Source organism: Dermochelys coriacea, chromosome 2 (genome assembly GCF_009764565.3).
Source record: "Dermochelys coriacea isolate rDerCor1 chromosome 2, rDerCor1.pri.v4, whole genome shotgun sequence".
Taxonomy (NCBI): Eukaryota; Metazoa; Chordata; order Testudines; family Dermochelyidae; genus Dermochelys; species Dermochelys coriacea.
The window spans coordinates 62,806,976-62,833,151 of NC_050069.1; the positions used below are offsets into that span (position 1 = coordinate 62,806,976).

A 26,176-nucleotide genomic window follows, 5' to 3' on the forward strand; every position below is an offset into this window, starting at 1 on the left:
AAATACAAATTTGTTAGCTGCTAATGCATCTAAAGCAGCAGTTCTCAAACTTCATTGCACTGTGACCTCCTTCTGACAACAAAATTAACTACATGACCCCAGGAGGGGGGACTGAAGACCACTACCCTAGGCGGGGAGGGGCAAAGCTGAAGCCCAAGAGCTTCTGCCATGGATGGGGGGCATGTAACCTTACCCCTGGGCAGTGGGGCTTGGGCTTCAGACTTGCTGGGACCTAGAGCCAACACCAGCCTTGGTGACACGATTAAAATGGGGTCACGACCCACTTCGGGGTTCTGACTCACAGTTTGAGAACCCCTGATCTAAGGTACCAAAAGAATTGCCTATATTTTCCATGAAAGGTGTCCAATTTTTTTAAAATAATCAAGACCCACATGCTGCCATTTGCTACCTATTTGCTTTATTTTGTATGAAGAGGACATACTTTATTTCAATCAATAAAATAGATACTTGCTACAATACAAGAATCACCACAGTACCTTTTGGAGTACAAATTAAATAATTTAGACTGTTTGTCAGTCTCCCACTGTCACACAGATTGCAGTTACAAATGAAAAGAGAACATTTCAGATACAGTGATTGTTAGGTAGAGCATGTATTATCTCTTCTCCCCCATCCCCCTCTTCACATACTGTTTAAAGCTATTATTTAACAGAAACAAAAGCTAAAAAATAGACCTTTCAATAGATACATGTTTGATGCTTTGGCCTAGAGGCTAACTTGATGGAACTATATGGATCAGATTACCAGATATGCAAGCATCACAAGCATTAGTCCTCTCTATTTCCCCACGTACTGTTAGGCTATCGTTACTAGTGAGATGTTTTTTGTTGTTATGTTTGGATCAATCTAAAGAGACTAGACCAAAAAAAGGGAGCTCATAGACATAGATCCTGCAAATACATACGCACGTGCTTAACTTTATGCAGCCGAGTGGTCTTGTTGAGTTCAGTGAATACAATTAAGCATGTGTATATTTGCTGGAGTGCGGCCTATAAAGGTGCTTCCATGTGCACAGCTTAGGTCATTGTGGGAAGTGGCGTGATGGGGAAATCATTGCAGAGCTGCTGGTGCCTTGTGGAAAAACTTGGGAAACAGTTCTAGTGGCAATAGTTCTGTTTCCAGAATAAGTTATTGTTGTTTCTCTTCATCGTCTTTTATTTCTCAGGGTATTTGCATTTTAATGGCTTGATCCTGCAAGGTGCTGAGCCCTCTCAACTCCCACTGAGGTCAACAGGATTGGAGGGTGATCATCTGATCAGTCTCTAGAAGAGTATAATCATGTTTAAATATTAATTTGCTCCTGTTTTCTCTTCCTTAGCAGAAACCATCCTGATCTTTCTTTTAGACTGCAACCAAGTGTTGTCACAGAGGATTTTGACTTCAGGTGGGTTATAATGCTCCGGGAGTATTACAGTTTAGGTGTGCAGCACTCCCAGTGTACTAGATGCTTTATAGAGTGGACGTGCCTTTGCAGAATAAAACTTGTTTTAAATAAATCTCCTTAAGCCTAAGTGCTAATGGCATCCCCTGCTGTATGAAAGATATGGAGGAGAGACTGCACTCAGCTTTTCTGAGCTATTGGCAATAGCTCTGCTCCTCCACAGCCATGGCCCATGATATAACTCCCGCACTACCCCAAGTACAGGCATTAAGGGTATGGCTCAGAGGCTAGGGCCACTGCTACAATACTCCAGCGAGGACGGTCCTCTCTGGTTTACAGAAATTCTATAGCATAAACTGCTGTAGGTCTTTCTGTGAATAAGTTGCTCAGCAGCAATGTTCAGCCACAGACATAGCACTGGAGACATCTCCCTTCATTCAGCATCAGATGCCTTCTCCCATTGCACTGACTGGCAACCCATCCCTTTAACACCTGGCTACTATCCTATTTCAGCAGAAAACATGGGAAGAGTCTGGACCTTTTGAGGCATGGCTACAAGCACTCTTCACATCTGACATGGAGCATGCAGAGAAATCTGCTTCTTTCCCATGTGGGGGATCCATTCTTCTGGACTGAGTCCATGTGTGGATCCTGGACCAGACAGCATTTTGCCTTTAGTAAGAAAGAAAAAGCAAAGAGAAATGCAGGAAATATGATGACATATTAGGCTGAATTGTTTCTAAACAATGATTTTCAAAGTTTTCTAGAGCAATTCTGCACCTCTTTCTAAAGGACGCAGCTGTGACGAAGGCCAGGTGCACTGGATAGCAGAGGTACATTATGAAGGTCTAGTTTCTCACTGTTAAAGCTTGATATAAGATTCTGGAGAGGGATCTGTCTATCTGCTGAAAAGGAAACACCTTGATAGACTATTTTTAACAAGCACTTTCAAGCTGCTTCATGTCTCTCACACAATCTTCTTAATAGTTGTGATGGATTTGACCCATTTGCTGATGGTTTAGTAACTTGACCTGTATATTGGTACCCTCTAGGTTGGATGGCCCTAAAAAGAATGGGGAACTCTTACCACATTAGCCGAGGAGTGGGGTAGGGTGCGGTGGGGTGGGGAAGAAATGCTAGCTCAAGGCAGAGAAGGGGAGTTGCACAGTCCCCTGCACCACCTTATTTTAGCCTCTGGCTGTAGGAGTCATTCAAAGATTTAAAAAACTGAGGACATTTTTCCTCTAACAAATGCAAATGGGGATGTGTCTCTGTCTTTTCAGCTGTCACATTTCCTTTATTAGGAATAGTCTGATCACATATTGCTGGCATTCGACATCATCTTTTTATCACTTTCTGACTCTGAGACTCTAGGCTGCCTTGATCTTGCCTCAGAAGAGATGTTTGTAGAAATGTTCTTTAAAGTGTAGAGTTATAAATACACTCGTACAACTTTTTATTTAAAAGTAAGTTTTAGAGCATTAAGATTGAGATGCAAAAGCTCATTCTTGTAGGTGTTCATTTTGTTCAAAGGGTGGTGCGTGTCAGACAAATTCATGTTGGAGTCCTGCACTGGGACACATTTAAATCCCTTCATTCTGGCAAATGAAGGACCTGATCCTGCAATAACCAATAGGAATATTAATGTGATTTAGGGCTGCAAGATTGGGCCCAGGATTTGTCATTCTTTCAATTTTTTCATATTTTCCTCTGGAAAAGAGAAAAGGAAACGAGGTCGGTAGCTCCTAAACTGAGAGAAATGCATAGTCAGCAATTTTCCTCCATTTGAGCAATCCAATTAAAGTCATTAGCTAATAGCAGTGTTTCCAACAAGTGGTACGTGGACTGGTGCTGGTTCCTGCGATCTCATTGATGCAGTTTAGAAAGGCAGGAAGCCGGTCCCTAGTATCAAAAAGGGTGAGAAACACTGGCTTATAGGATCAGGCCTCTTGAGAGCAAACCTACTTTAGTGAGTCGTCCAGTTGTACAATCTATACATCCTGTCTTGCCTCCTAGCATCTCATGCACATGGTGAAATTTTCTGTAGCACAAGTTACATATTACAGTTATACCTAGCACTTGAGCAGGTTCTTCAGAATAAAGTGTCTGCATCTGATGTTCCGTTGTTGGTACAGTTTGATCTGGACAGGAAATTTTAATAGACTGATCATTTGTCATGGATCATAGTTTCAGTAAATGTGCACCTGGAAGTCACTCAGGCCCAGAGCCTCAAAGATATTTGTAGGTACCTAACTCCCATTGAAATCAATGAGAGTTAAGTGCTTAAATAGCCTCAGTTCTATCTCACCCTCCCTTTGTTTACTCCTGTCTCATAAACATCAAAAGTGAATAAAAATGTATTGGGGCATGTCCATCAGCAAAGTGTTCGTGATTTAAGGTTTGGTTTTTAACTCCTGTACCTCAGAGAAAATGACATTGGGGTGGGCCTGAATTCAGTTGTGGCAGTGGTACAAAATGAACAGCCGGACTTGGCTTTAATGGCACAGTTGATCTGAGGTCTCATAGGAATATACAAAGCTTGTTGTAAGCTTTTGACTTTGTGAATCTAAGTTAATTAGGATAGAACAGGTACAATGGTGAATGAGTCAACAGTAGCTTTTAGCATTAGCAAATCAAAGGTGGAATCTGTTACAACTGTACTGGTATCAGAAATATTCCAATAAAATATGGCTTTTGAATTAGCTCATGTTCACCTTTTTTTCTCCATTATCCTTCCGTCTATTCAGGATAGGCAAATGCCCTGAATAGCAAAGATAATGGTATGCGCTCCGATGTTCATCAACAGAGTTACATTCATCCCTAGGGAAATCCTAAAGCATTCTGCTCTTGCTAAAGGAATATTCATCCTGCAATAGCAAAGCTGAGGCTTGTCAGTCAGCCTCAAAGGCACTGTTTGTTGACCCCAGATATTCTGATTTCTTCTTGTGCTTCATCCACATTTTTCTCAGGATGCCAGGTGTCCCGCACAAGTTGTTGCCAGTCAAAGGTAAAGAGGCGTCTGCTTCTGGGGTGAGGGTTAAGTCATGCTCAGTGTTCTTCCTCGAGTACCTTCTATGGCTAGAGAACAAAGCAGGACACACAGAATGTTTCTCTCTTGTGGCCCTTTGCCAGGTTCATTCACATTTTCAATGACTAACTAAACAAGCTGAAATAACCTTGCTTTAACATAAGGAAAAGAGCTGCTTAAACCGGGATGTAATTAAATTTGTTATAAGTAGATCCCTCTTCCAGCCTCCCATTCTTTTGACTCTCTCCAATACTGACCCTCTGTGCCAAGTGAGCAAAATATGGATTAAATATAAATACAATTCAAATAGTGAAACTAACACTGCAAAACAGAGTGACAGCTGGACTGTATTTTGTGCAAACCTCACATCTTCTTTTGACTCCTCTTTGACCTCATTGTTGTCATGTCTAGAGGCTTGAGTCCACAAACCTCCCTGCTCATGACAGCAGTCCCAATGGGCTAGACTGAGCCTAGACACAGCCCCGGCTAAGGGCCAGCACGTGACTGGTTTGCCCCACAATTTCTTTTCTCCCCTCTTGCTCCAGGAGAAGTGACTGTAGCTCTGGAAAGAGTGCCGTTTATTTTCCTCTCATGCCTGGCCTTCTGTTCAAATCAGCGAGAAGAATGGCCCAGCCAAGGCTCTGCCCATTCTCTTCCCCTCTCTGCCTCCTCCTCATCCATTTATTTGCAAGGTGGAAGTATCCAGGGAGCAGGGGCTGTGCTCTGCACCTGACCCATAAGCAAGTTCTTGATAGGCTAATGTCTGATGGGGCCTTTACCCCCCAATCTAGTCCAATTACTTCAATTCTATCACTTCCTTGTTTGAATATTCATTTGAGAGTTGGGGTTGCAGGATCACATCCTACATTACGGCCCAATCCTGAAAACACTAAATGGTATAGTGTTTACTACTCCCCATTAAAGCCAATGGACTATGGGTAAGGCTATGTTTGTCACGGAGGTCATGGAAATCACAAAATCCATGACTTCCAGAGACCTCTATGACAGGTTTCAGAGTAGTAGCCGTGTTAGTCTGTATTCGCAAAAAGAAAAGGAGTACTTGTGGCACCTTAGAGACTAACAAATTTATTAGAGCATAAGCTTTCGTAATGCATCCGATGAAGTGAGCTGTAGCTCACAAAAGCTTATGCTCTAATAAATTTGTTAGTCTCTAAGGTGCCACAAGTACTCCTTTTCTTTTAGAAACCTCTATGACGTTCTCTGTTTCAGCCCCAGAGGCTGCAGAACTCTGGAGCTGGCAGCCAGTGGGGCCCTGGCAGGGTTCCAGTGACAGGGGACCCCCTACAAGGTTCCAGCGATAGGTAACAGACTCCTGAGGGGGCCCTTGGGGTTCCAGCCATGGGCGACAGCCTTGCGCAGGGGAAGGGGAACGCCTCAGGTGAGCAGCTGGGTTGTTCCGTTTTCTCTTTGGGAAATATGGTCACCCTGCAGCTCCCAGCCATCCTGGGTGGAGGGGGGAACCCACAGCTTCCACACACCACAGTGGCATGGGAAGCCATGCAGCAGCAAAAGTCACAGACAGGTCACTGCTTTCGTGAATTTTTGTTTATTGTCCGTGACCTGTCCGTGACTTTTACTAAAAATAACCATGACAAAATCTTAGCCTTAACTATGGGTATGCCTACACTGGAGCTGGAAATGTAATTTCCCACTCGAGTAGACATACACACGCTAGTTCTGATCAAACTAGCTTGCTAAAAATAAAGAGTAGTCATAGCAATGTGTGTGATGGAAGGGGCTAACTGCCCTGAGTAAGATCCTATCCAAGACTGTAGGTACATACTCAGGACAGCTAACCTCCCACCTCCAGTGCCACCGTGGCTTCATTTCTATTTTTAGCACACTAGCTTCAGCAGAGCTAGCACAGGTATGCCTATTCAAGCTAGAATTCACATCTCCAGCTCCAGTGTAGACAACTCCTAAGTCTGGTCGTAAGCAGGTAAGCACTAGGTCCAGTAGCGTTTGTGACATCCTGCAGCAGGGACTATAGGCCAGATCCTCTGCTGACGTCAACTGGTGTAGGTCCATCTATTTCAGTGGAGATACATCTGAGGAGCAGGCCCAGATTTATAATTTGAGTGTAAAGTGCTATGACATGTCTAAATAATGATCAGAATAAATATGGGCTGGTTGTTAGTGCCTCCAGAGACCAATGCATTTATCTGCATTAATCTCTGGTGTAACTCAATTGACAGATTAATTTACATGAGGTGTCCAATTGGCCCATAGGAGCCATTTTCTATTTAATATAATTATCTGTTTAGAAATATAAGTGCACTTTATAGTGCCTCAGTGCTTTGGGTTAAATTCTGCAGATGACTTCAGTCTGAACGCATGTAATCAAGGGGTCTGAAGGATGTAATCAAGAGCAGAACTTGGCCCAGTATCTACACATAATGACCCTGGCTATTCCTTTTACTTTCTAAGGGAGACCTTGGCTTGAGTAAATTGGACTCACCATGACACACTAGTTAGATGTTTATAAATAATTACTCAGACATCACTAACTTTTTTCTGATTAAGCAACAGAAATTAAATTGACATATGTCCAACATTTGAAATAGCCTTAAGATCTAAAATGCCTAGGTTAATAGTGCATAATCAAGAAAATAACACCTTAGGCAAAAATTTTGTAAATTAATTACTCATCTACTATAGACCATTGAGGTTTATTACTCCAATCATGGGTAATTTGAAACTGAGTTTTTGTATGTGTGTGTTAATTGATGACCTACAGTCTGGGCCACCTGCTGTTTTTCCTTACAGACAGAGCCTTGAAGCCCCAGGCAGAACTTCACTAGGAGTGGGTGGATGTATTGAAAGGGGACTTACTCTTCTGCAGAAGCACTATCCTGTGTAGCTGGCTCCGTGGCTGCAGCCCGTTTCACTGTGATATGGGTGACTGCGAATGCCGAAGGTTGCTAGGGAAGAAAAAAGGTCATTAAGAAACTTTTACACATTTCTTTAATGAATAGGGGGACTGCAGGTTACTTGGGGACTTAAGGGGAAAGATTTTTAAAAATACCATACATTGCTGAAAGGGAGTGCAAATTAAGGGCCTGATCACTGAACCCTTAACCACAAAGTAATCCTTACTAATGTGAATAGTCACTTCAATGGAGGTGCTCTTTTGAGCAAGGATCACTCTTGTGAACAAGGGTTGTGAGACTGACACCTAAAAAACCCAGTAGATTTCACTGCTTTTTTGGTAAATCATTTCTTCAGTACTGAGGGGCAACTACTCACCTTCTATTAGTGGGTGCAACTCCATATTGGGCCCTGACTGTGTCTGTAAAGTGGGGATAATGATCCTGACCTCCTTTGTGAAGCACCTGGAGACCTACTGATGAAAAGGGCTAGATAAGAGCAAGATATTATTACTACCGCTACTTCAGGCTACAACTAGAATGGCTAGTTTTCCTGAGGATGTTGGACTTAATTCACTGTGGTCATTATTACTTAGTGGCTCCACTTTTCTTGAACCAATTTATATGTGTCACATAGGATTAAATTGAGAAGACTAGACCTTCCTTCTTGTGTTTTCTAGGGTTGTTCCAAGAAGCAATCATTAATAAATGTCAGAAATTGCTTTTGCGAATCTAGTCCAATTTGATCAGATTAAATGCAGGTAGGTGATGTGAATTTTGTATTGGGCGAAAGAGTAAATTCTCTATTCACTTTTTTCACACCATTCATGATTTTATAGATCTCTACTACATCTCCCTTTACTCATCTCTTTTCTAAGATGAACAGCTCTAATCTTTTTTTAGTCTCTCCTCATATGGAAGTTGATCCTCTTTGTTTCCCTCCTCTGAACCTTTTCCAGTTCCACTATATCCTTTTTGAGATAGCGCAATCAGAACTGGACATAGTATGAATCCATGGTATGTCCACACCATGAATACAGTGCAATTATCATATTTTCTGTCTTATTTTTTATCCCTTTCCTAATAGTTACTAACATAGTCTTAGCCTCTTTGACGGCTGCTGCACTTTGAGCAAAAGTTTTTCAGAGAGCTATCTATAGTGACTCCAAGATCACTTTCTCTGGTTGTAACAGGCATTTTAGAACCCATGATATATCTAGTTAGGATTATTTTTTCCAGTGTGCATTAGTTTGCACTATCAACATTGAATTTCATCTACTAGTTAAAGCACATCACATTCAGGTAGCTGGTCTTACTGAATTTTACTTACAGAAGATTTTCCATCCGACTGATTATCACAGGATTTTGATGACTCTTGTTCAGAAATTCCCACTGCAATGCATAATTAAGATGCTATTATTGGTAATTATTGCCCTGGACTTTATGTAATTAAAAAATTATGTGGAAAGATCCAGTAATTAGAGTTACAGTCCTATTAGATTTGACTATGGCCAATTGCAAAGATCTATATCACAAAAGGGCTGACTACCTTTTGTTATACAGGAATGAGAGAACTTGGAATTTTTAAAGTAGACTTGCAATGCGGTAGGGCAAGATCACTCAATCTCCCATTCTTTGGCTTTTGAAATAGTAACTTCAGCTATTAACAATGGACCAAGCCTTCAGGTCCTTACTCCATGCTTCATTGTGTATGGCCTTGTGTGGGGGCAAAAAAGGAAGCTGCAAAGAGTATCTCCCCCTACCTCCCTCAATTCAGGCATTTCCATGCTTTTGAGAGCTTCACTTTGCTACCTTAATAATGTTCTTTTAACATTGTTTTTTTGTGTGTATTTTCCTAGATTTAATTTTTTAAAGCAAATAGTAAAAACAGAGATTCCATCATATGGCATCATATTGACCCCCATGTGGTGCATCAGCAGGGTTGGATCTCCTCCATTTGAGCTATGGCACAACTGATAGCAATAGTAGCTTGTCATCCTCTATGTGGACCAGATCTAGGGGGGTATGAGAGTGCAGATATTTGTTGATAGCAGAAGAATGGTGAGACTCAGGAATCTTGAGTTCCATTCCAGGCTCTGGAGGGGAGTGTGTTTTGGTGGACACAGACACTTCTGCCCATTTCCCACAAGCTTGTCCCGGTTTGCTCCATACCCTCCAACCTGCCCCTCTCCTAGTCCTGCCTTTTTTCCCATCCCTGGCTCCAGCCTCATTCCCCTCACCTACCCAGTCCCAGTTTCCATTCCTCAAGCTTCTCATCCCAGTCCCACTTTCCTTGCCTGCCAATCCTAGTACCCCTCTCCTGGCTCCTTGTTTGATTTCTCCCTCACCCTCGCCCCCACTGTCCCCCAATCCTAGTCTCACTCCTCAGACTCCACATCTAATCTGTGTCTCTGGCTCCTAGTCCGTTTCTTTGCCCAGCCACTCCCAATTCTTTCCCCACACTCCAGCTCCTTGTCAGATCTGTCTCATTCCCCCCTTTCATCCTTCATTGGTTCCTAGTCCGATTCTCCTTGCCCAGTCAGTCACAGTTGATCTCCTCTTGAGCTACTCATCCTGTCTGTGTTTCCAAACTCCCAACCAACTGGCTCTCAGTTCCCCATCATTTGCCTCGGTGGCTCCCAGTTCCAGTGTCCTTGCCCAACCAGTCCCAGCCTTCCCTTTCCCCATAATTGGCTCCTAGTTCCTGCCTCCCCTCCCCACTCCCTCTCCAGCTCCTAGTCTCCTTGCCCAGCCAATACCAGTCAGTTTCTCTCTATCTCTAGTCCCAGTCTCCCCAGACTCCTTGATCGAATCTACTCCTTTCCCTCCTTACTGGCCCAGCTTTTGTGTCGTCTTCATTCAAATCAGATGCCGCCTCCTTCAAACTGAGGCTCACTGAAACTACAGGAGAGAAAGGCTCCCTGCTATCAGTTTGAGTGTTTGGCCTCATCTAGGCCTGAAGCACCTGTTACAGGGAAAGTCCTTCTGAGCCCCAGTAGATCTGGGCTGGAGCATGCTTAGTCACTGTGGGGATGGTCACAGTGCATGTGCACCCCTGTCAGGCTTGAGCAGGCTCAGTGAAATCTAGGAAGTCTCTACTGATCATGTGTGAACTGTGTTTTTTTTCAAAGGCTTAGAACTTGGCCAGATTTGGGTGGATTGTCATGGGCAGGCTAAAGGCACATTCATGACACAAAGGCCACCTCCCTGCCAAGTTTCATGACTGCTATAAAGCATAAGGGTACTTACAGCTGTACAAAAAAAAGAGCTGCACACATTTTTTTAACATGGGCAAAAAAATGTATTTTTTCCCTTGCCTGGTTCTCAGAAACAGCTGACCTGTTTTGTACTTCTGGAGGAATTCTGTGCCACTGCACATGCACAGAATTCATGTGCCGTGCAGATTTTTTTTTCTGCAGAACATACATTCTGCGAGAAAGGTACTGTGGTTATGCCTTTCACCCACCAGGGGCCATTGTGGCACCAGAACAGAGAACAGCTGTTCATGGGCCAGCACCAACTGTGCTGGGAAGAGAAGAGGCTGCCTTCTTCACAGCACTCTGGCCATAGGGCCAGGTCAGGAGGCACAGGATATGGGGAGATGGACAGTGTGGGTCAGATGGGGCTGCTAGGTGGTCACAGTATGGGGTTCAGAAGGGCTAGCTGGCGGGACAGATGGGTGGAGGCTGAGTGGGCGAGGCGGAGTGGGGGAGCAGAGCCATAAGGGGTTGGTGGGAGAGGTACCAGAGTGGGGGTGTAGGGCCACATGGAGATGGGGGAAGGAGGTGTAGGGACATGTGAGGATGGGTGGAGGATTGGTGGGTGAGTGGGGGTGCAAGGACACATGCTCCTCCGTTATCCCTGACTCCCCGAAGCCTTTGCAGTGCTCTAGATTGGTGCAGGAAATACATTTCTGTATTGTAGCTTAAATTAATTATTACTCTGAGTTCTCTATTAATATGCCTAGTAAGGAATCTATTTGTCAAAAACCATTTTCTGAATCTTTTTTGTTGTCTCTATTGTTATAGACATAGCTATTGATATGTATTTTGAAATAAATTACCAAAATAATACAAACTGGCATGTTTACATTGTGTTATTTTGACAAATAAATATGCAGAATTTTGCAGAATTTTTCATTTTTTGGCACTGAATTTTTTTGAGGTACCCATTTTAATGAAAACTTCATGAAACTAGAAGGCTGCAACATCAAATGATGTTCTGAGCAATCAGCACAGAGATGGCAGAGTAATGAGGTCAAAGCCGAGGACTTACTGTGCTTGGCAGGACAGAATCCTTCCTGTTCATTCTGCAAGTGGTCAAAGTTCTGCACCGCATCTTTGTATAGGACTTGGGTGAGATCACCTTGGCTTGGAAGCAAATCCTCTGTCCTGTAGGGCTGATAATCAGACACTGCTACCAACTACAGGAAAGAGACAAAACTATCCAATTACAAACATCCTTCATTGGAGCTATGTATGAACGTAAGTCATTAAAGTCATTACATTGGAATCTCTATCATTGGTTCTGTTGCATTTAGTCCTTCAACCTGTTTCCCCATAAATGAAAGGGGAATATTTTGATTTTGAAGTTTGAGTATGAGGAATGATAAACATGTTGGAAAATGACCTGCATTCTCTTTGCAGTTGCAATATGTATGTGCATCTTCCTGTATTTATCTCAAGGGCTAAAGTGAACATTTAAAAAGTGACAACCGATTTTGAAAACATTGATTTTTGGATGCCAAACTTGAAACACTATGGATATAATTCTCCATAGTCTTGTACCTGGGGCAGTCTTCTTCCCGGTTTGTCTTGGTGGTGGAAGCATCCTCTCCACAGACTGCAGGGGTGTGCATGTGGCTGCTTGCTTTAGTGGCCCATTGAAGAGCACAATGAGCTTGCTTTTGCTTGCAAGAGGTCAAAGGGGAGCTCAAAAGCGAGGCTGCAACAAGAGGGGTGAAGGCACACACCACAAGCCTGCACTCTCCCAAGCCATAGTCAGGCACATTAGCCATTGCACCACTGGCCCCTGCACCTTAGGTTCTCTCTGGGATGGCCGTGCTGCCTATGTGAGGCAGAATGGTAGCATGAGGGGGACCTTCGCAATCTCAGCTCTGCTTTCCTCTCTCAGAAGACCAGGAGAGAATGCAAGAAGAAAGGCATCAGCGGGCAAAGGAACAGGGAGGGTTTAAAAATTCTCATAGATTATTTCCCGGATTTCCCCCCCATCCCACATTTGGGGCTTCATGCTTCAGCTGTGGTGCTGGTGCTCAGAGCCTCAGCTCCGTGGGGCACTCCAGGGTTTGGGGCTTCAATCCCGTGGGGGTGCCTGGGTTCCGGGCTTCAGCCCCATGGGATGTGCTGGAGGTTGGGGTTCCGGGGTTCCCCTACAAGGCCCTGCAGAGCCCCTGAAACTGGTACTCGGCTTCCCTCAGGCATTTGAAAATATTTACCAGCCTCTTCCGGACAGCTCCAGCTGTATTTAAGCCCTGATTCCAAGGATGCCAATAGCTGTAGGCCTCTTGCTGCTGCTCAAGCAGTCACTACTGGCTCTCCTGTAGCTACTGCAATCTCCCAGTCCCCCTGTAGCAGCTACTCACACTCTGCAAACTCCCAAATGTGGTGCCCACATATTAAGTGGAGTTTGATGATAGGAGCACATTATCCACACTCTTGAGGATCTGCATCAGCTGTGACTAAGGTGCATGCAATCCAAGCTGTAACATAACCCAGGATGGTTTGGAACCTGGTTATTGGAGGCCCATCACACACTGCCATAATTTGGTCAGCAGAGACACTCAGACTGCACCATTATCAATTGGATGAAGCTGCTGCTGGCAGGACATTCTCCATTCAGACCCTCAACTATGATTTTGCTTTCCTCCTTGCTCTGCTAGAGGCCAGATGTATTAATTTTAGGGCACTCTGCAAAGCCCAACTTTTCTTCCTGGCACTGGGGACAGGGTAGGGAGTGGATTGCTCTCCCCCTCAATGTATGACAGAGGATGTCACACCCTTTTGTCAGACTGGAGGAACTTTAGTTCCTTTGCTTTGATGTTGGCCTCGAGAGGGTGTCTTTGATAAGTATGATGCTAGTTGTGAGGGCAAGAAAGAGTATGTGATAGGTTCTGATATATGCAATTTATGACATGCAGGTGGATTGCTGCATCTGCACAGAGCCTCACTGACTTAAGGAAAGCTTTGTGTAGGCCCTGCGGTACACCTGTGCCTTGTAAATTTCAGGCTTCCATGTGTACATGGGTGAGTGGTTTGTTTTCAACTCTGTGCTAATCGTAGGATGTATTTATTTAGCCCTGTTACCTATGTTTTTTTAAGATTTCTAGTTATATTAGGGACAAGAAGCCTTCAGGCATGAGGAACCATAGCAATAAATTATAACATTTCTGTTACACTAACTCAAATGTAACAGCATAACCCTCTACTGAACATTCCCACATACACATACATTTGTTTGCTACATCTAACTAATAGCAGTACATTTTCACAGTTCCTTATCTCCTAATGCATAATTTCATCATGACTGGGACTACCCAATGTGTTACTATAAGAAGTCAAGACGTAGGTAGGCCCGGAAACCAAACCTGTTGCAGCCCAGTTTAGATCTAAACAAGATTTGACACTTGTTTAGGTCATCGGGAACATGTTGGGTAAATCACATAGATTATTTTGAAATCACTTTTCTTTGCTAAATGTAACAGTAAATCAAAAGCCATGTGGGTTTTGAAGTTATTCAGGTGAATTGCCAATTATTGGCAGAACCATCCACATCAAGCATCATTACTAAGCTTGTCTCTAAATATTTGATTACTGTTTTTACTATGCTTTACTGAGTTACCCTGTTCCCATGCTCCTGAATTCAGAGGCCAGTTTTCACTGACTTCTGTTCCTGAGTTCAACCACTGGTAGTTATGGTTTAAAAGCAGTGAGGCAGTACATAGTGGTGCTGTCTCATAGTGTCGGTGTTAAAATGAGCTTGGAACCAGTATGAAAAAATGGGCAAGATAGGATTGAGGCGTGCCGCACAATAATGTGCGGGCTATAGCAACAACACACACAAACACTCTTGGAATGAACAAACAGCATTCCCATTCCAAAGATCCAAGCAAACAAACAAAAGTGAAGCAATTAATTACATGACTTTGATTGTGATTTTGTAGCTTAGCCTCTAAAGAATTATGCAGTCAATAGAAAAATGCCATATTTTATGAGCTACGTTCTTGTCACTTGGCAGATTAGGCACTAATTTTAGTAGTGGAAGTGCTAGAGTGTACAGCAATATTTGCCACTTTTTTTGCCATGTAATCAAATGTCAGTTTCAATCAAGACTATTTTTCGATATTCAGTCAAGATAATTCCAGTCAACATTTTGGGGGTGGAAGAAGGGAGAATGGGAGGAACAGAGGAGGGGTGTCCTATAGTGAAAATGTAGGAAGGTCAAAAATGAGCATATTGAGGGAACATTTGAATTTTTAAATCATGAGTCTTTTTGTTAATTTCCATGATTACCCTCTTGGAAAGGATTAATTTTAAAGTGACTGAGGTTACCTCACAAGGTCAGTCACTTAAATGTATAAATCACTTAATACAACACTGGCATGCTCCAGTGCTGCTGCTATGAAAGAACCTGGCAGGTTTCCAGATTGCTTGCTATTTTTGCTCTTGTCTGGGATTAAATTTGTGCATCCACTGAGATTACCAGGGTAGAAAACCTCACGCCACCCAGGCAGAGCTACAATGCTAACATAGGCAGACGTACAAATGAAAAAAATATAACCACTCCTTTTCTTTGTATGGAAGAAAAAGTTGACCAGCACAGTATCTTCAAAGACTCGTATTTTCCAGCACGTACAATGCTATTGGATGATTACACATTAGCTGCAGTCAGCTGCACTTAACTGAAGCATGGAAATCAACAACTCCCAGGTTTGTGTGGTTAGTTAGTTCTTTTTGAAAGCCCAGTTTATGTCCTGATTTTCAGTGCATAGACTATCCTTGTGCTATGGTGTGCTGATTGTAAACATGGGATCATCAGCACTGACAAAAGAGGACAGTCAAGAGGATTATTCTCTAGGAGAGGAAGAAAATGAAACTATGAATATGTACAAGATTTCTTTTAAAAAGTGACAAGACAGGCCACGTGCAGCTCAAATTCAATGTTGCAGAAGCTACTGCCTACTAGCGTAGCGATAAAGGTATAATGAGATTACAATGACCACGCCAAAGGATAAAAATAGCAGAACAGGATTATGACTAGAGCTGGTTTAAAGTTTTCTGTCAGAAAATGCTGATTTGGTAAAATCAAAATGTTTTGCAGGAATGTCTTGATTTTGTCAAAAATTTCAACAGGTGACTACTTAAACATTTCACTTTAATCAGGTTTAAACTAATTTAGATGTATTTTGTTTTGACTTTAGCATTTCAACTTTTATATTGTATATTAGTCAAAACAATGAAGTTCAAATGAAATGGTGAAGTCCAAATGCAGTATGTCACAATATTTTGTTTCCTGAAAAATTCTGAGATTTCAACGTTTTTGTCCTGATTTAGGACAAAATCAAATTTTGAAATCTCTGAATTTCCCATGGAGTTGAAATTCCATTTTTCTAGCCATTTTAAATTATGATTTAGGATTGTAGGAATGAATGTTTGAGAATGTTTTTACTCACTCAAACACCTTGCGTGTAAACTTTCTGCTGGGACTGAGCTTTTTGAGGTTCATGTTCCATTTAAGACCTTCCCATTAAGAACTATGGATGCAATGGGCTGACTGAACAACCAAGAATAGGTACTGGGATTGGAAGGAATGCAGTGTGATGGTGTTTTCAGTCCATTGATAGGTATGCGACACAGCAGAAGTAGGGAGGATTCCTGAAGTAGAGAGTGGAGCCTGCTGACTCTGGAGCACAGAATGAGAGAATAATCCAGAAGGGAGGGAGCAGCCGGGGAACTGGAGAAGAATGTCTGTGACAATGGAAGATGGTGGTGAGAGATTTCTATGTAGAAGAAACAGGTCTGTGGCAAGCACAAATACCTTCCAGACAAAGTCTCAAAGCTGATAAAGAGGGGTCTAGGTAGAATGAGAGAAAGATAAGGCAGAACTGTCAAAGAAAGAGCAAGAAAGAAACACAATAAAGGGTCTTGGAGGGCACTATGACCTGGTTAGATGGATTTTGGCAGGGCAAGGGAGGGAAAAGGGGGCTCTAAGACAAGAAAGACAGGCCCAAATAGCTGAGCCAGAGTATCCGAGCCTGCCAAATGGCCTTTCACAGGGGCTAAGTCTAACACTTGTGTTATTTCCACTGCAGCAGTGAAGAGAAGATGCGCTCAGGATTGGGGCCCACAGGAGCTGTACAGACACATAAGTAGACACAGTCCCTGCCGTGAAGAACTTACAGGCTAATTAAGGGAAAACTACAACAAATGAGTGTAATAAACAGTAGGAGGGAAAGGAGAAGTGAGGATGAGGGCAGGATCACGCATCTACACAAGCTCACTATTCAAGCTTTTGAAAAGTTAAAAAGTTTAATAACTAACTGCTCAGACTTCTTTGGGTTCACTTGTTAGCTCTCCTTCACGCCCACACAAGGGAGTCAAAAGGTATAAGGAACCCCACTACTTCCTTGCATGGGCTATCCGGATTGCTGGAGCTTTTGTGTGTGTGTGTGTGGGGGGGGGGGATCAACTGCTGTCAGACTGTTGCTCTCTTTAGCAGCTGGGCGAGGAGTGAGGTAATCAGGAATGGGGGAGTGGGCACAGCCGTGGCTCCAACCCCCAATGCACAAGCCAATGCTCTCAGTGCACAAGCTAATGGTCCAGAACTGGCACAGAGGGAAAAACAAGCTGTGCTAGCAAAAAGGGCTGGCACAGATTGCATCACCCTGGATCAAGGGGGAAGTACCAGACTGTGAATCTCAGAGGGAGTCACAGGCTGGTTCCTGAGGTGAACTACCCTCCCAGCTCCTTCAGACAATCATTTTCTGACAAGATATTAAGTCATTTATTTTGTTATAATGTTTTAAATTAATTTTGAATAATTTTGCTTGAAAAACAAATCTTATTGAAGAGTTCAAAAAACCTTTTTCTAAATACCTGCAATTTTCCAGAAACTTTCTAAAAGTTTTCCCCAGCTCCAGACACCATTTCAGTTTTATGCTCCCCATGCCCTGACCCGGAAAGGTCTGCTTTCCCATTTATGAGATTTTCAAGGAGAAGTTAAGTCAACTTGAATACAAAAAAATGGATATTTTTCTTACTCTCTTTGTTCGGATGTGTTGCGTGCTTTTGGCTTTTCTTCTAGCTGGACTACATGCTGCAAAGAGAAGGAAAGAAACACGTCACATCAGAGTGTAATAGTGGCTGACACCAGAGACGACAGCTTCAGACATGGATGTATATTATAAATTTAGGATTTTGTTGATTAGCAATAGAAACTGAAAAATCTCAGGTTGGTGTAATTTGTTATGAGATCATCAAAAATGCAAGCACAATTTATTTGAAATGTCATTACCAGCTCTGAGGCTGTGTCTTTGTAACACCAACAGATCCCGGACGTTGGCGGGCAGGATCAAACCTGGGGCCTCTGGAGCTTAGTGCATAAGCTACAAGCCTTCTGTTCATGCTCTTAGTGAAAGCTGGAGAGCAGACTCATTATTCTCTCTCTCCAAGTGGTCTCAGAGCCACTAGATGGGACAGAATACCACACCCAGGAGGTGTGTGGGTTACATCTTCACTCTGCCTACAATAGTGTGCAGTGCTAGGATAAGTTTCTTGTTCCACTGAAAGAACCATGTAGTATTAGGCATAGCTGGCAACATTGGAATTGTGTTTTGACGGCTGTTGCTGGCAGCACCACTCACAATATTTGTGATTGTCTTGAAACATCATGTAATTACATGAGATTCTTGGCTTTCCTTTAAAAAAATGTAAATTTCTAGCTTTTGTAATTCAGGAGAGAAGCTGGAAAAAATGTGGCCACAATGCACCCAAAAGACTCAAAAACTAGAAGATAAATAAAAAGAACTCAAAAGGTGGCATTAGTAATATCTCATGTAACTATTTTTAAGCCAATGTCATGATTTTTTTAAATTGGGATTGGCAAGGCTGTAGCAGTGATGTTAGGTGAAATATGCACTTGAAAATAGTTTGTGCACATTCCTTTTACTCATGAAATTTAGGAAGCAGATGCAAAGGCTCTGTAGTAGTACATGGAGCTTCTAACAAAGTCTCCAAATGAAGCTGATTTCCTTCAAGGAGGAAATGGGGGGTAATGTGGCTCTCAAAATCTACAGTGCTTTTACTTGCATCAAATGCCACCAAGGGGAAGACCTTCAATTCAAGTAACCTCTGCAGAGGAAACACAACCTCTTGCTTTCTTCTAATTGGGAAATAAAAACAAGAGGGGACATTGCCTGAAAAAAAATCCCTCTCAGATTTTAGGATCACTGTGTAGCTGCCATATTGTGAAGTTCTCATTCATTAGAGCTGTGTGAATAGTTCCTTTTAAACTTCACCTGGTTTCATTACCCAACTGACACAGCCCAAGCTAAAGACATTTTTGGAGAGGGCCTAGGCCCAGACTCAAGTAAACATAGGCCAGTTTATAGTTTTATATGGAGATGAGAGGTAGGTTTGAATGGTGGACTTCAGAGCCAGGTAATCTAGCTGTGCTGATGGAACATATTTGTGACGCATTGTATCTCAGAATGACGCCTTGTAACCCCCATATTCATCATTCATATATGGTTGTGATATTTTGTACAAAGCATGCCATGTAAGGTATCATATGAAAAGTCATGATCTGCAGAAACCCACTGTTCTGTCCAAATATGTCTGTCATTAGTGTGTATAAAGTTATGAGATTGTGCTGTATGGTTGTTACTGAAATATGTTATAAGTTTGATAGTGGCATGCAAAGGCTCCCTGCCCAGATGGGTGTTGACCACCCATTAATCAACTGGCTGACTCAACTATCCAAGCACCACACAATGGGAACTGCTTGATCGCTGTGACTCACAAAGCCCACCAGGATGTGCCTGGGCTAGTGTCTGCCAGGAACATGGGCCAAGGATATAAAACAAGGGACAGTAGCATCATGTCTTAGCCTTTCTCTTTCTGCACCTATGCTGGACACAACCGGGATGCCAAGAAGACAAAGATCATCAGAGGAGACTGGCCCAGGCTTCAGGGGGAAGTCTGTGCATTAAGGATGGTAACATCCGGGGGGTGAGAACATTGCTTGATCTAAATACTGCCTAGTGTAATAAGGTTTAAGATTTAGATTGTGCACTTATTTTTATTTTCTTTGGTAACATCTCTGTGCTTTTATGACTACCACTTAAAATCTATCTTTCTATAGTTAATAAACCTATTTTATATTTACCTAAAACAGTGTATTTTGCTTGAAGTGCTAGGGAATTCTCAGCTCAGTTACAAAGGCTTGTGTGTGTCCTCTCCACATTGAAGGAGGGATGGGCTGGGTTATAAACTTACACTGGTTAGGCTTCTGACCAGGGCAGAATGGTACAGCTCAGGGGTGAAAAGTCAGGGAGCTGGGGAGAATTGGTTGATGACTTGCTGCTTGTGATTCATGAGAGGGTTTGGGTGTTTTCATGCAATCTAGTTGGGTGTGGGTCTCCACCTGCTGTTGTGCTGAGTGATAACAGCTCCCGGCGGGGTTTGCTGCTTGTCACTAGCAAAGCATTGTGAAAGACAGCCCAGGCGGTACCTCCGTTCCAGGTTGTACCCCAGGGATCCCATCACAATATTAATGACTTTTTATTAAGCCATGAAGATATATACATTATTGCCCCTTTGGCTTGAGCGGCTAACCACTATTCTGAGTCTAGCTGTATTGTTTCTGTTCGGAGAGAAAATTGATAGTACGAGAGCGATTTCTTTGGTGCAATCCCTTTTATTTGCAAAAAACATAGACAAGTCCTGTTTCCCTGAACACAGTGGAAACAAGGAACAGCAGGCAGAGTCCTTGCTCACAATTCTAAGCCTGCCTGTTAGGCCAGCACTCGGTCCAAAAAACCCTCTCTTTCTTGGCTTCCTCTCGGAGCCATGCTACCCCATGCTTCTCTCACTGCTGCTTGCTTCTGCCACTGACACACAAACATGCAATCCAGTCAATGCCCTTGTGTTTTTGCCATCCATTCCCAGAGAAACCCCTCTTATTCTCCCTGAGTTAGTTTGCACTCAGGAATTCCATGTGGCCAGTGCTGCGGGTAGTGGCTTCTATACTTTCAGCTACATTAGTGCATAAAGGAGCTCAATTGCTTCTTCCATTTAGGCAGAATGGAAGGCAGCTAGCATACCCATCTGCTTCAATTAGGGCTTTGCTTGCCCATAGATCAACGACTTGCTTGCTGGTAGCCACCAACACCCTCCAGCACAACAGTATATTTAAGCTGAATAACTGTGTGGTCTTGTGTTTCCTCTCCCCATCCCCTTCTCGTTACTTGTTGCCTTTCTTTGTATCTTTAAAGCTAGATTGTAAATTCCCTGGGGCAGGTTTGGCCCCGGTCTTACTCCTTGTGCTGTAAAGTGCCTAGCACACATTTGAGTGCTGTGCAGGAATTAGGAATAATTAATCATTTCTACATCATTCAGACGTGCAAGATTTGGTGTTCTGGTTCAGGCCCATTACAGAGACAGGTGGCAGGTTGCAGCTGCAAAGTTCAGATCCAGATCTTAATCCAGATCCAAACTTTGAGACTGGGGGAGTCATAGGGTTATACGAGCCTGCAAGATTCAGCGAGTCTAACTCCCTGTCAAGATGCAGAATTTGTTGTGTCTAAGTTGTCTAAAACAGACGGTGATCCAGCCTCCTTTTGAAAACCTCCAATGAAGGAGCTTCCACAACCTCCCTAGGCAGTCAGTTCCATTGTCCTACTGCTTTTACAGTTAGGAAGTTTTTCCTAAACTTTAATCTAAATCTGCTTTGCTGTAGTTTGAGGAGGTTTGGGGGCCAAGGTTTCTGTTCAGGCTTAAACTCTGGTCAAAACCAAATGAAGCCTGCAGTTTTGCATGGTTTGTTGCAAAATCAGGTGTAACTCTTAATCTCCAGTTGAGTTTTGCTTTGAGTTCTTGGGATCATTCAAATTCAGGGATTACCAACACAAATTAACATTTGTAAGGAGCTTTGAAGATGTGCTAACTCTAAGTATTATAATTTGACTAATGAATCATTTAATGCTACGATTCTGGCTCTCTCTATACTACTATGAGGTATCGTTAATATTGGACGCTTCTCTCCCATTAATAATACTTTGCTCTTACACAGAGTTTTTCATCCAATAGTCTGAAAGGGCTTTGCAGAGATGAATGTGTCTGACCATGCAGAGTTTACAGAGAGGGATACTGAGGCATAGTGAAGTTATGATCAAAGCTTTCAAACTTGAGTGCCTAATGTTGGGCACCTAGACTCATATTTTGGCACTTAAATAAGTAAGTGGCTTAATTTTAGAGGTGCAGAGGACCTGCAGCTGCCACAGAAAATCAGGCCACTATTTAGATGTCTTAATATGGATTTAGGTGTCTAACTTTAGCAACCCAAGTTCAAAAATTTTGGCCTGTATTATGTTTCCATGGTTATACAGCAAGACAGTAGCAAAGACAGGACCCTGACTTCCAGGTCCATGCTCTAAACTCTAGATAATACTGCCTCACTATAACACATGGTGCTTGCTCACTTGACTCACTACACTGAGAATGTACCCCAGGTAAGAAATAGTTACAGGTAAGTATAAAATGTGACACAGTGCTCAGCTGCGGGAGGGGGCTGTCTAAGCATCAATTAAAATAATACACGTGCCATTAACCGGTTATGGCTCCAGTTTCGCCAAGTTCATGAAGTGGGAAGGAATTCACAGGCATCCCTACAAGCTTTTGCCTGGTGAGGTTTATATTTGAAAACAGTGCAAGAGGGGGAACAAAATCAACTGAACAGAGTGGAGGGGATTTTCCATAAATGATATAAATTAGCTATGACTCATTTTTGAGCCCAGAGGTGTCCAATGAATGAACAAACAAAAAACCCCACACGCCTAGAAACAAGAAAAACAAGACTAGATTTCCCTGGGTAAGTGATGACTAAATTCACTGATGCCTTACAAACAAAACATTTAATTAAAGATGGATGTAGAAAAGTTTAATTGATAGAAAAATTACCCATGTCTCTCAGGGCAGTTAACCTATTTAATGTTTTACTGAACAATGCAGGGTAGTGTTGAGTTTCCATATTTTCTCTAATTTGGGGAAATATTTTGTTATTTGAATTATGTTGCTGATGCCCAGATACTCCATGGTGAGTGCCTGATAAACATGTGTAATGATGATAACCTTGCACATTTCAGCTTATTTGTGAACCACTGGCCAAATCATTGCATGTGTTCTGCCAATGTAAGCAGCAATCAGCCTACATGAGCAGAGGAAAGGAACTGCATGAAAGGGAAGTCACAGCACTGGCAAACATACAGCTACTTGAATAGCCATTGAAGTATGATTGAATCATGAAGCTAGACATTAGTGACCTACTTGCACAGGAATACAATGACAGCAGTGAAAATGGCAGAGAGACGATTGTGGACATATTTTTCTTGACGGGGGATATAAATTCTAGAAGAAACATGCTTCTGTAATTTGCCTGCTAAAAGGATGTTTATGTGAATGATTCACAGAATTTAACAGATGAAAACAGTTACAATGCTGGCCACATCAGTGCATCTATTCATGTTGTGGAAATAAGCAGCAGAGTGCCTACGTTTACAGCTTGCAAGTGCAGATTAGATCTGTCCCCCCTCCCCACCCCAAAAATAGGTTTTCATGCTTTTATCTGGCTTTTTTTGGTATAAGCAGTTACTGAGTTTAAACTATGTTGTTCAATCAAATGGATACTGTGTTTTGTCTGGTATTTATTCTTCAAATCACCAGATGTAATTCATGTTAATACACATTTATTCCTAGGACATGATTCTGGAAATGTTCCCTTTATTAATCCAGCAGACACTTGCTCAATATATAGCCAGTTCCGGTGAGTGAATAATTCTTCATGGAATTACATTGTTATTTTCTATGTCATAAATCAGCCCTACTGTTTTGAGCTATGCCTTATTGATCACCTATTCAGAATATAAATAAAATCACATGGCATCAAGAACATTCATCTCACATTTTTTTCCTGTGGAAATATTTCACGTCGACATTGTCCAGGCATCTGCATTTATTAGTTTCAGAGCAACTAGAGAACACAGAAGTGCAAGTACAATACAGTAGAACAAAGAAATGAGTTTATCACTTGAAAGGATTTCTCTACTGGTAAAACATTCTAGATAAACAACAGCAATGTCTGTTACTCTGCTTTAAACATGTACTCACATTTGGATGAAATCACAGTGGTGAAAACTTCTAAATTTTCATCGCTGCAGCTGTAAATCTGGTGCATTTTTCACCTCTCTCTTCTGACTGCCTATCGGCTTCATGCAACTGCTCTGAACTTCTGGTAAATAGGTTTCACTAATCCAATCTGGCTCTGTGATCATTGTCCAGGTCTACAAAAGACAGACTGATGCTGTGATCTCATCTCATTCCATATTCTTAATTGCAACATTTTCTACTACCATCTGTCTTTCTATGAATTCTATTAACGCAAAGATTTAATTTAGCTGTTACTTAAGCCTTTGCCACATTTTTTTTTTGTGCCCTTCCTCCTATACAGTTTGCCAAAGTCTCAGGAATAAAAGTGGTTAGTAACGTAAGCAAGTTGGGGCTGTTTTGTACAGCTGGTGAATTATCAAATTGGATATCTGCTCTTTGCAAAGCTACTGCTAGGCATTCTTTTTATGATTTTTCTTAGGTTTAATGTTTATATATTTTTACATTTTTAAGTCTCTCCATATAATGAGAATCCAGTAGTTGACACATGTAGTAAGAAAAGTATGTTGTACTTCAAAGTTTCTATAACTGCATATGTACAGACGATAGTGGCTAGATCCTTGGTATCTTGGCCAAAATTTTCAAACATGGGTGCCAAAAGTTGGGAACCTAAATCCATATTTAGGCACCTTAATAAATGTCTAATTTGCAAAGGTGCTGAGCCCGCATTGAAATTGAAAGAAGTAGTGGCTCTTCAACAGCTCTGAAAAATTTTTGGGTGTGTAAATTCAGATTTAGGCACCTATAGTTGAAAATTTTGGCCCTAGATACTACATGTGATGGGTGTATTAGAAATGCCTTGGATAGATTTACTAGAGCACTCACATAACTCGTGTAATAGTTACCCCTAATTACTGTGCTACTATTATACCAGTCCATTGGGAGGCACATTCACTACCAGCATGCAAATGTAATTGACGCAGAACTTAAGCTAGCCCTCCGCTAGAATTGTTAACATCCATTATTGTATGCGGAGCTCTTCCTAAGCTTGCAAACTTCTCTCTCTCACCAACAGAATTGGTCCAATAAAATATATTACCTCGCCCACCTAGTCTAACATCCATTATTGACATCCCTAGATGACAGGTGCTAGAGAAATACTGGCTGTCACTGTCATTTTAATGCAATTTTTTTTCCTTAAACCCCCCGCAATATTTAACCAGTTATAATCCTGGACCATGAACTGTTTCAGCTTTAGGGGTTTCATAAGAGGACGAAGAACAAGCTGGCATCACTTGTTACCTTCCACGGCAGTTTCCTGCTGTTTCAGGGAAGCAAAGCTATTAGGCAATCCATTGTTACAGAAAATGCTGGAGTGTTTAAAATGATCAGTGGGATGGCAATATAATCAACCAAAAGTTCAATTAGTTTTTGATTTATTGAGCCACATGTTCTGCTTGTATGACTGATGTCATTAACATCAGGCTCGGCTGGCGTGTTCATCTGTCTCTGCCTGGCTCTCTTCGAACAGGGACACACTCAACAGATGGGGAATTTCATGGCCACAAATGGAATTTTTTATCTTTCTATTTCTTGTGTCAAGCAATCAAACCAAATTCATTACCCACCAATCAAAAGATCAGCGCACCATCCTTTCAGCCGTGGAGGAGGTTATGCAGTGGGGATTTAAAGCTTTTAAAAAGGATAGAAAAATAAGCAAGCCCAACACTGAACTGTAGACAAAAATGGAAAGCAAGAACAAATTTAGCCTTTTTTTAACCTGCAGATTTTAGGAGGCCTAGGAGAGGAGATGCTTCCAAGTTTTAGCCATTAAATGTTTTTCTAATTTGGAAATATACTTGAGATTTAGTTTGTTTGGTTTGATTGTTTTTTAAATTACAGATGTAATTTGGCTTTTGTTGTATTTTAAAATAAAACCAATGATTGACATTTCACTATTTTCCCCTGGGCTTGGAGGTGGAAACAAAATGTCAAATTTAAGAACAAAAAGCTGGTTACATGTTGGCATAAGGCTTTATAGCCTGGGTCTTGAGCAGGCAGCTCTGAACATCCAGTCCTACAAGAGACTTTGTACACAGTGGATAACAGTTACCCCTGTGCGGAAAACCAGCACAAGGTCTATGCACCACCTAATATCACACAATAGAGTACAAGTGAGCTTTAACAAGTACATAGGCCTTGTGCTGGATCTCTGCATAGGGATCGATTTCACCCAGTTCAGAAAATGAGCCTTCTGCTTCATTTTCCTCCACTCCCATAAAAAGAGGACCAAGCATTAAGTACACCCAGGGTCTAATGTGGCCTCCAGAGCTGAAGAATGGTAGTCAGGGTTTACAGATTCTACTCCTAAGTCTTGCTGATCTTGGGCAAACCACCTCTCTGTGCCTCAGTTTTTCTAGCTATAAACTAGGTAGGATATGACCTACGCCACAAGGATATT

General features: G+C 42.1%; 1 protein-coding gene across 1 annotated transcript; it reads right to left on the minus strand.

Moving 5' to 3' along the window:
* Nucleotides 1–397: 397 nt before the first annotated feature.
* On the minus strand, nucleotides 398–23,976 carry VXN (vexin). Its single transcript, XM_038391492.2, has 6 exons — nucleotides 23,719–23,976; nucleotides 17,595–17,650; nucleotides 11,594–11,741; nucleotides 8,649–8,710; nucleotides 7,284–7,372; nucleotides 398–4,480 (listed from the first exon to the last, which is right to left on the minus strand). Exons 1-6 carry the CDS (start codon nucleotides 23,783–23,785, stop codon nucleotides 4,294–4,296), a joined length of 609 nt encoding a protein of 202 aa, XP_038247420.1. The 5' UTR covers nucleotides 23,786–23,976; the 3' UTR covers nucleotides 398–4,293.
* Between the last annotated feature and the right edge of the window lie 2,200 nt (nucleotides 23,977–26,176).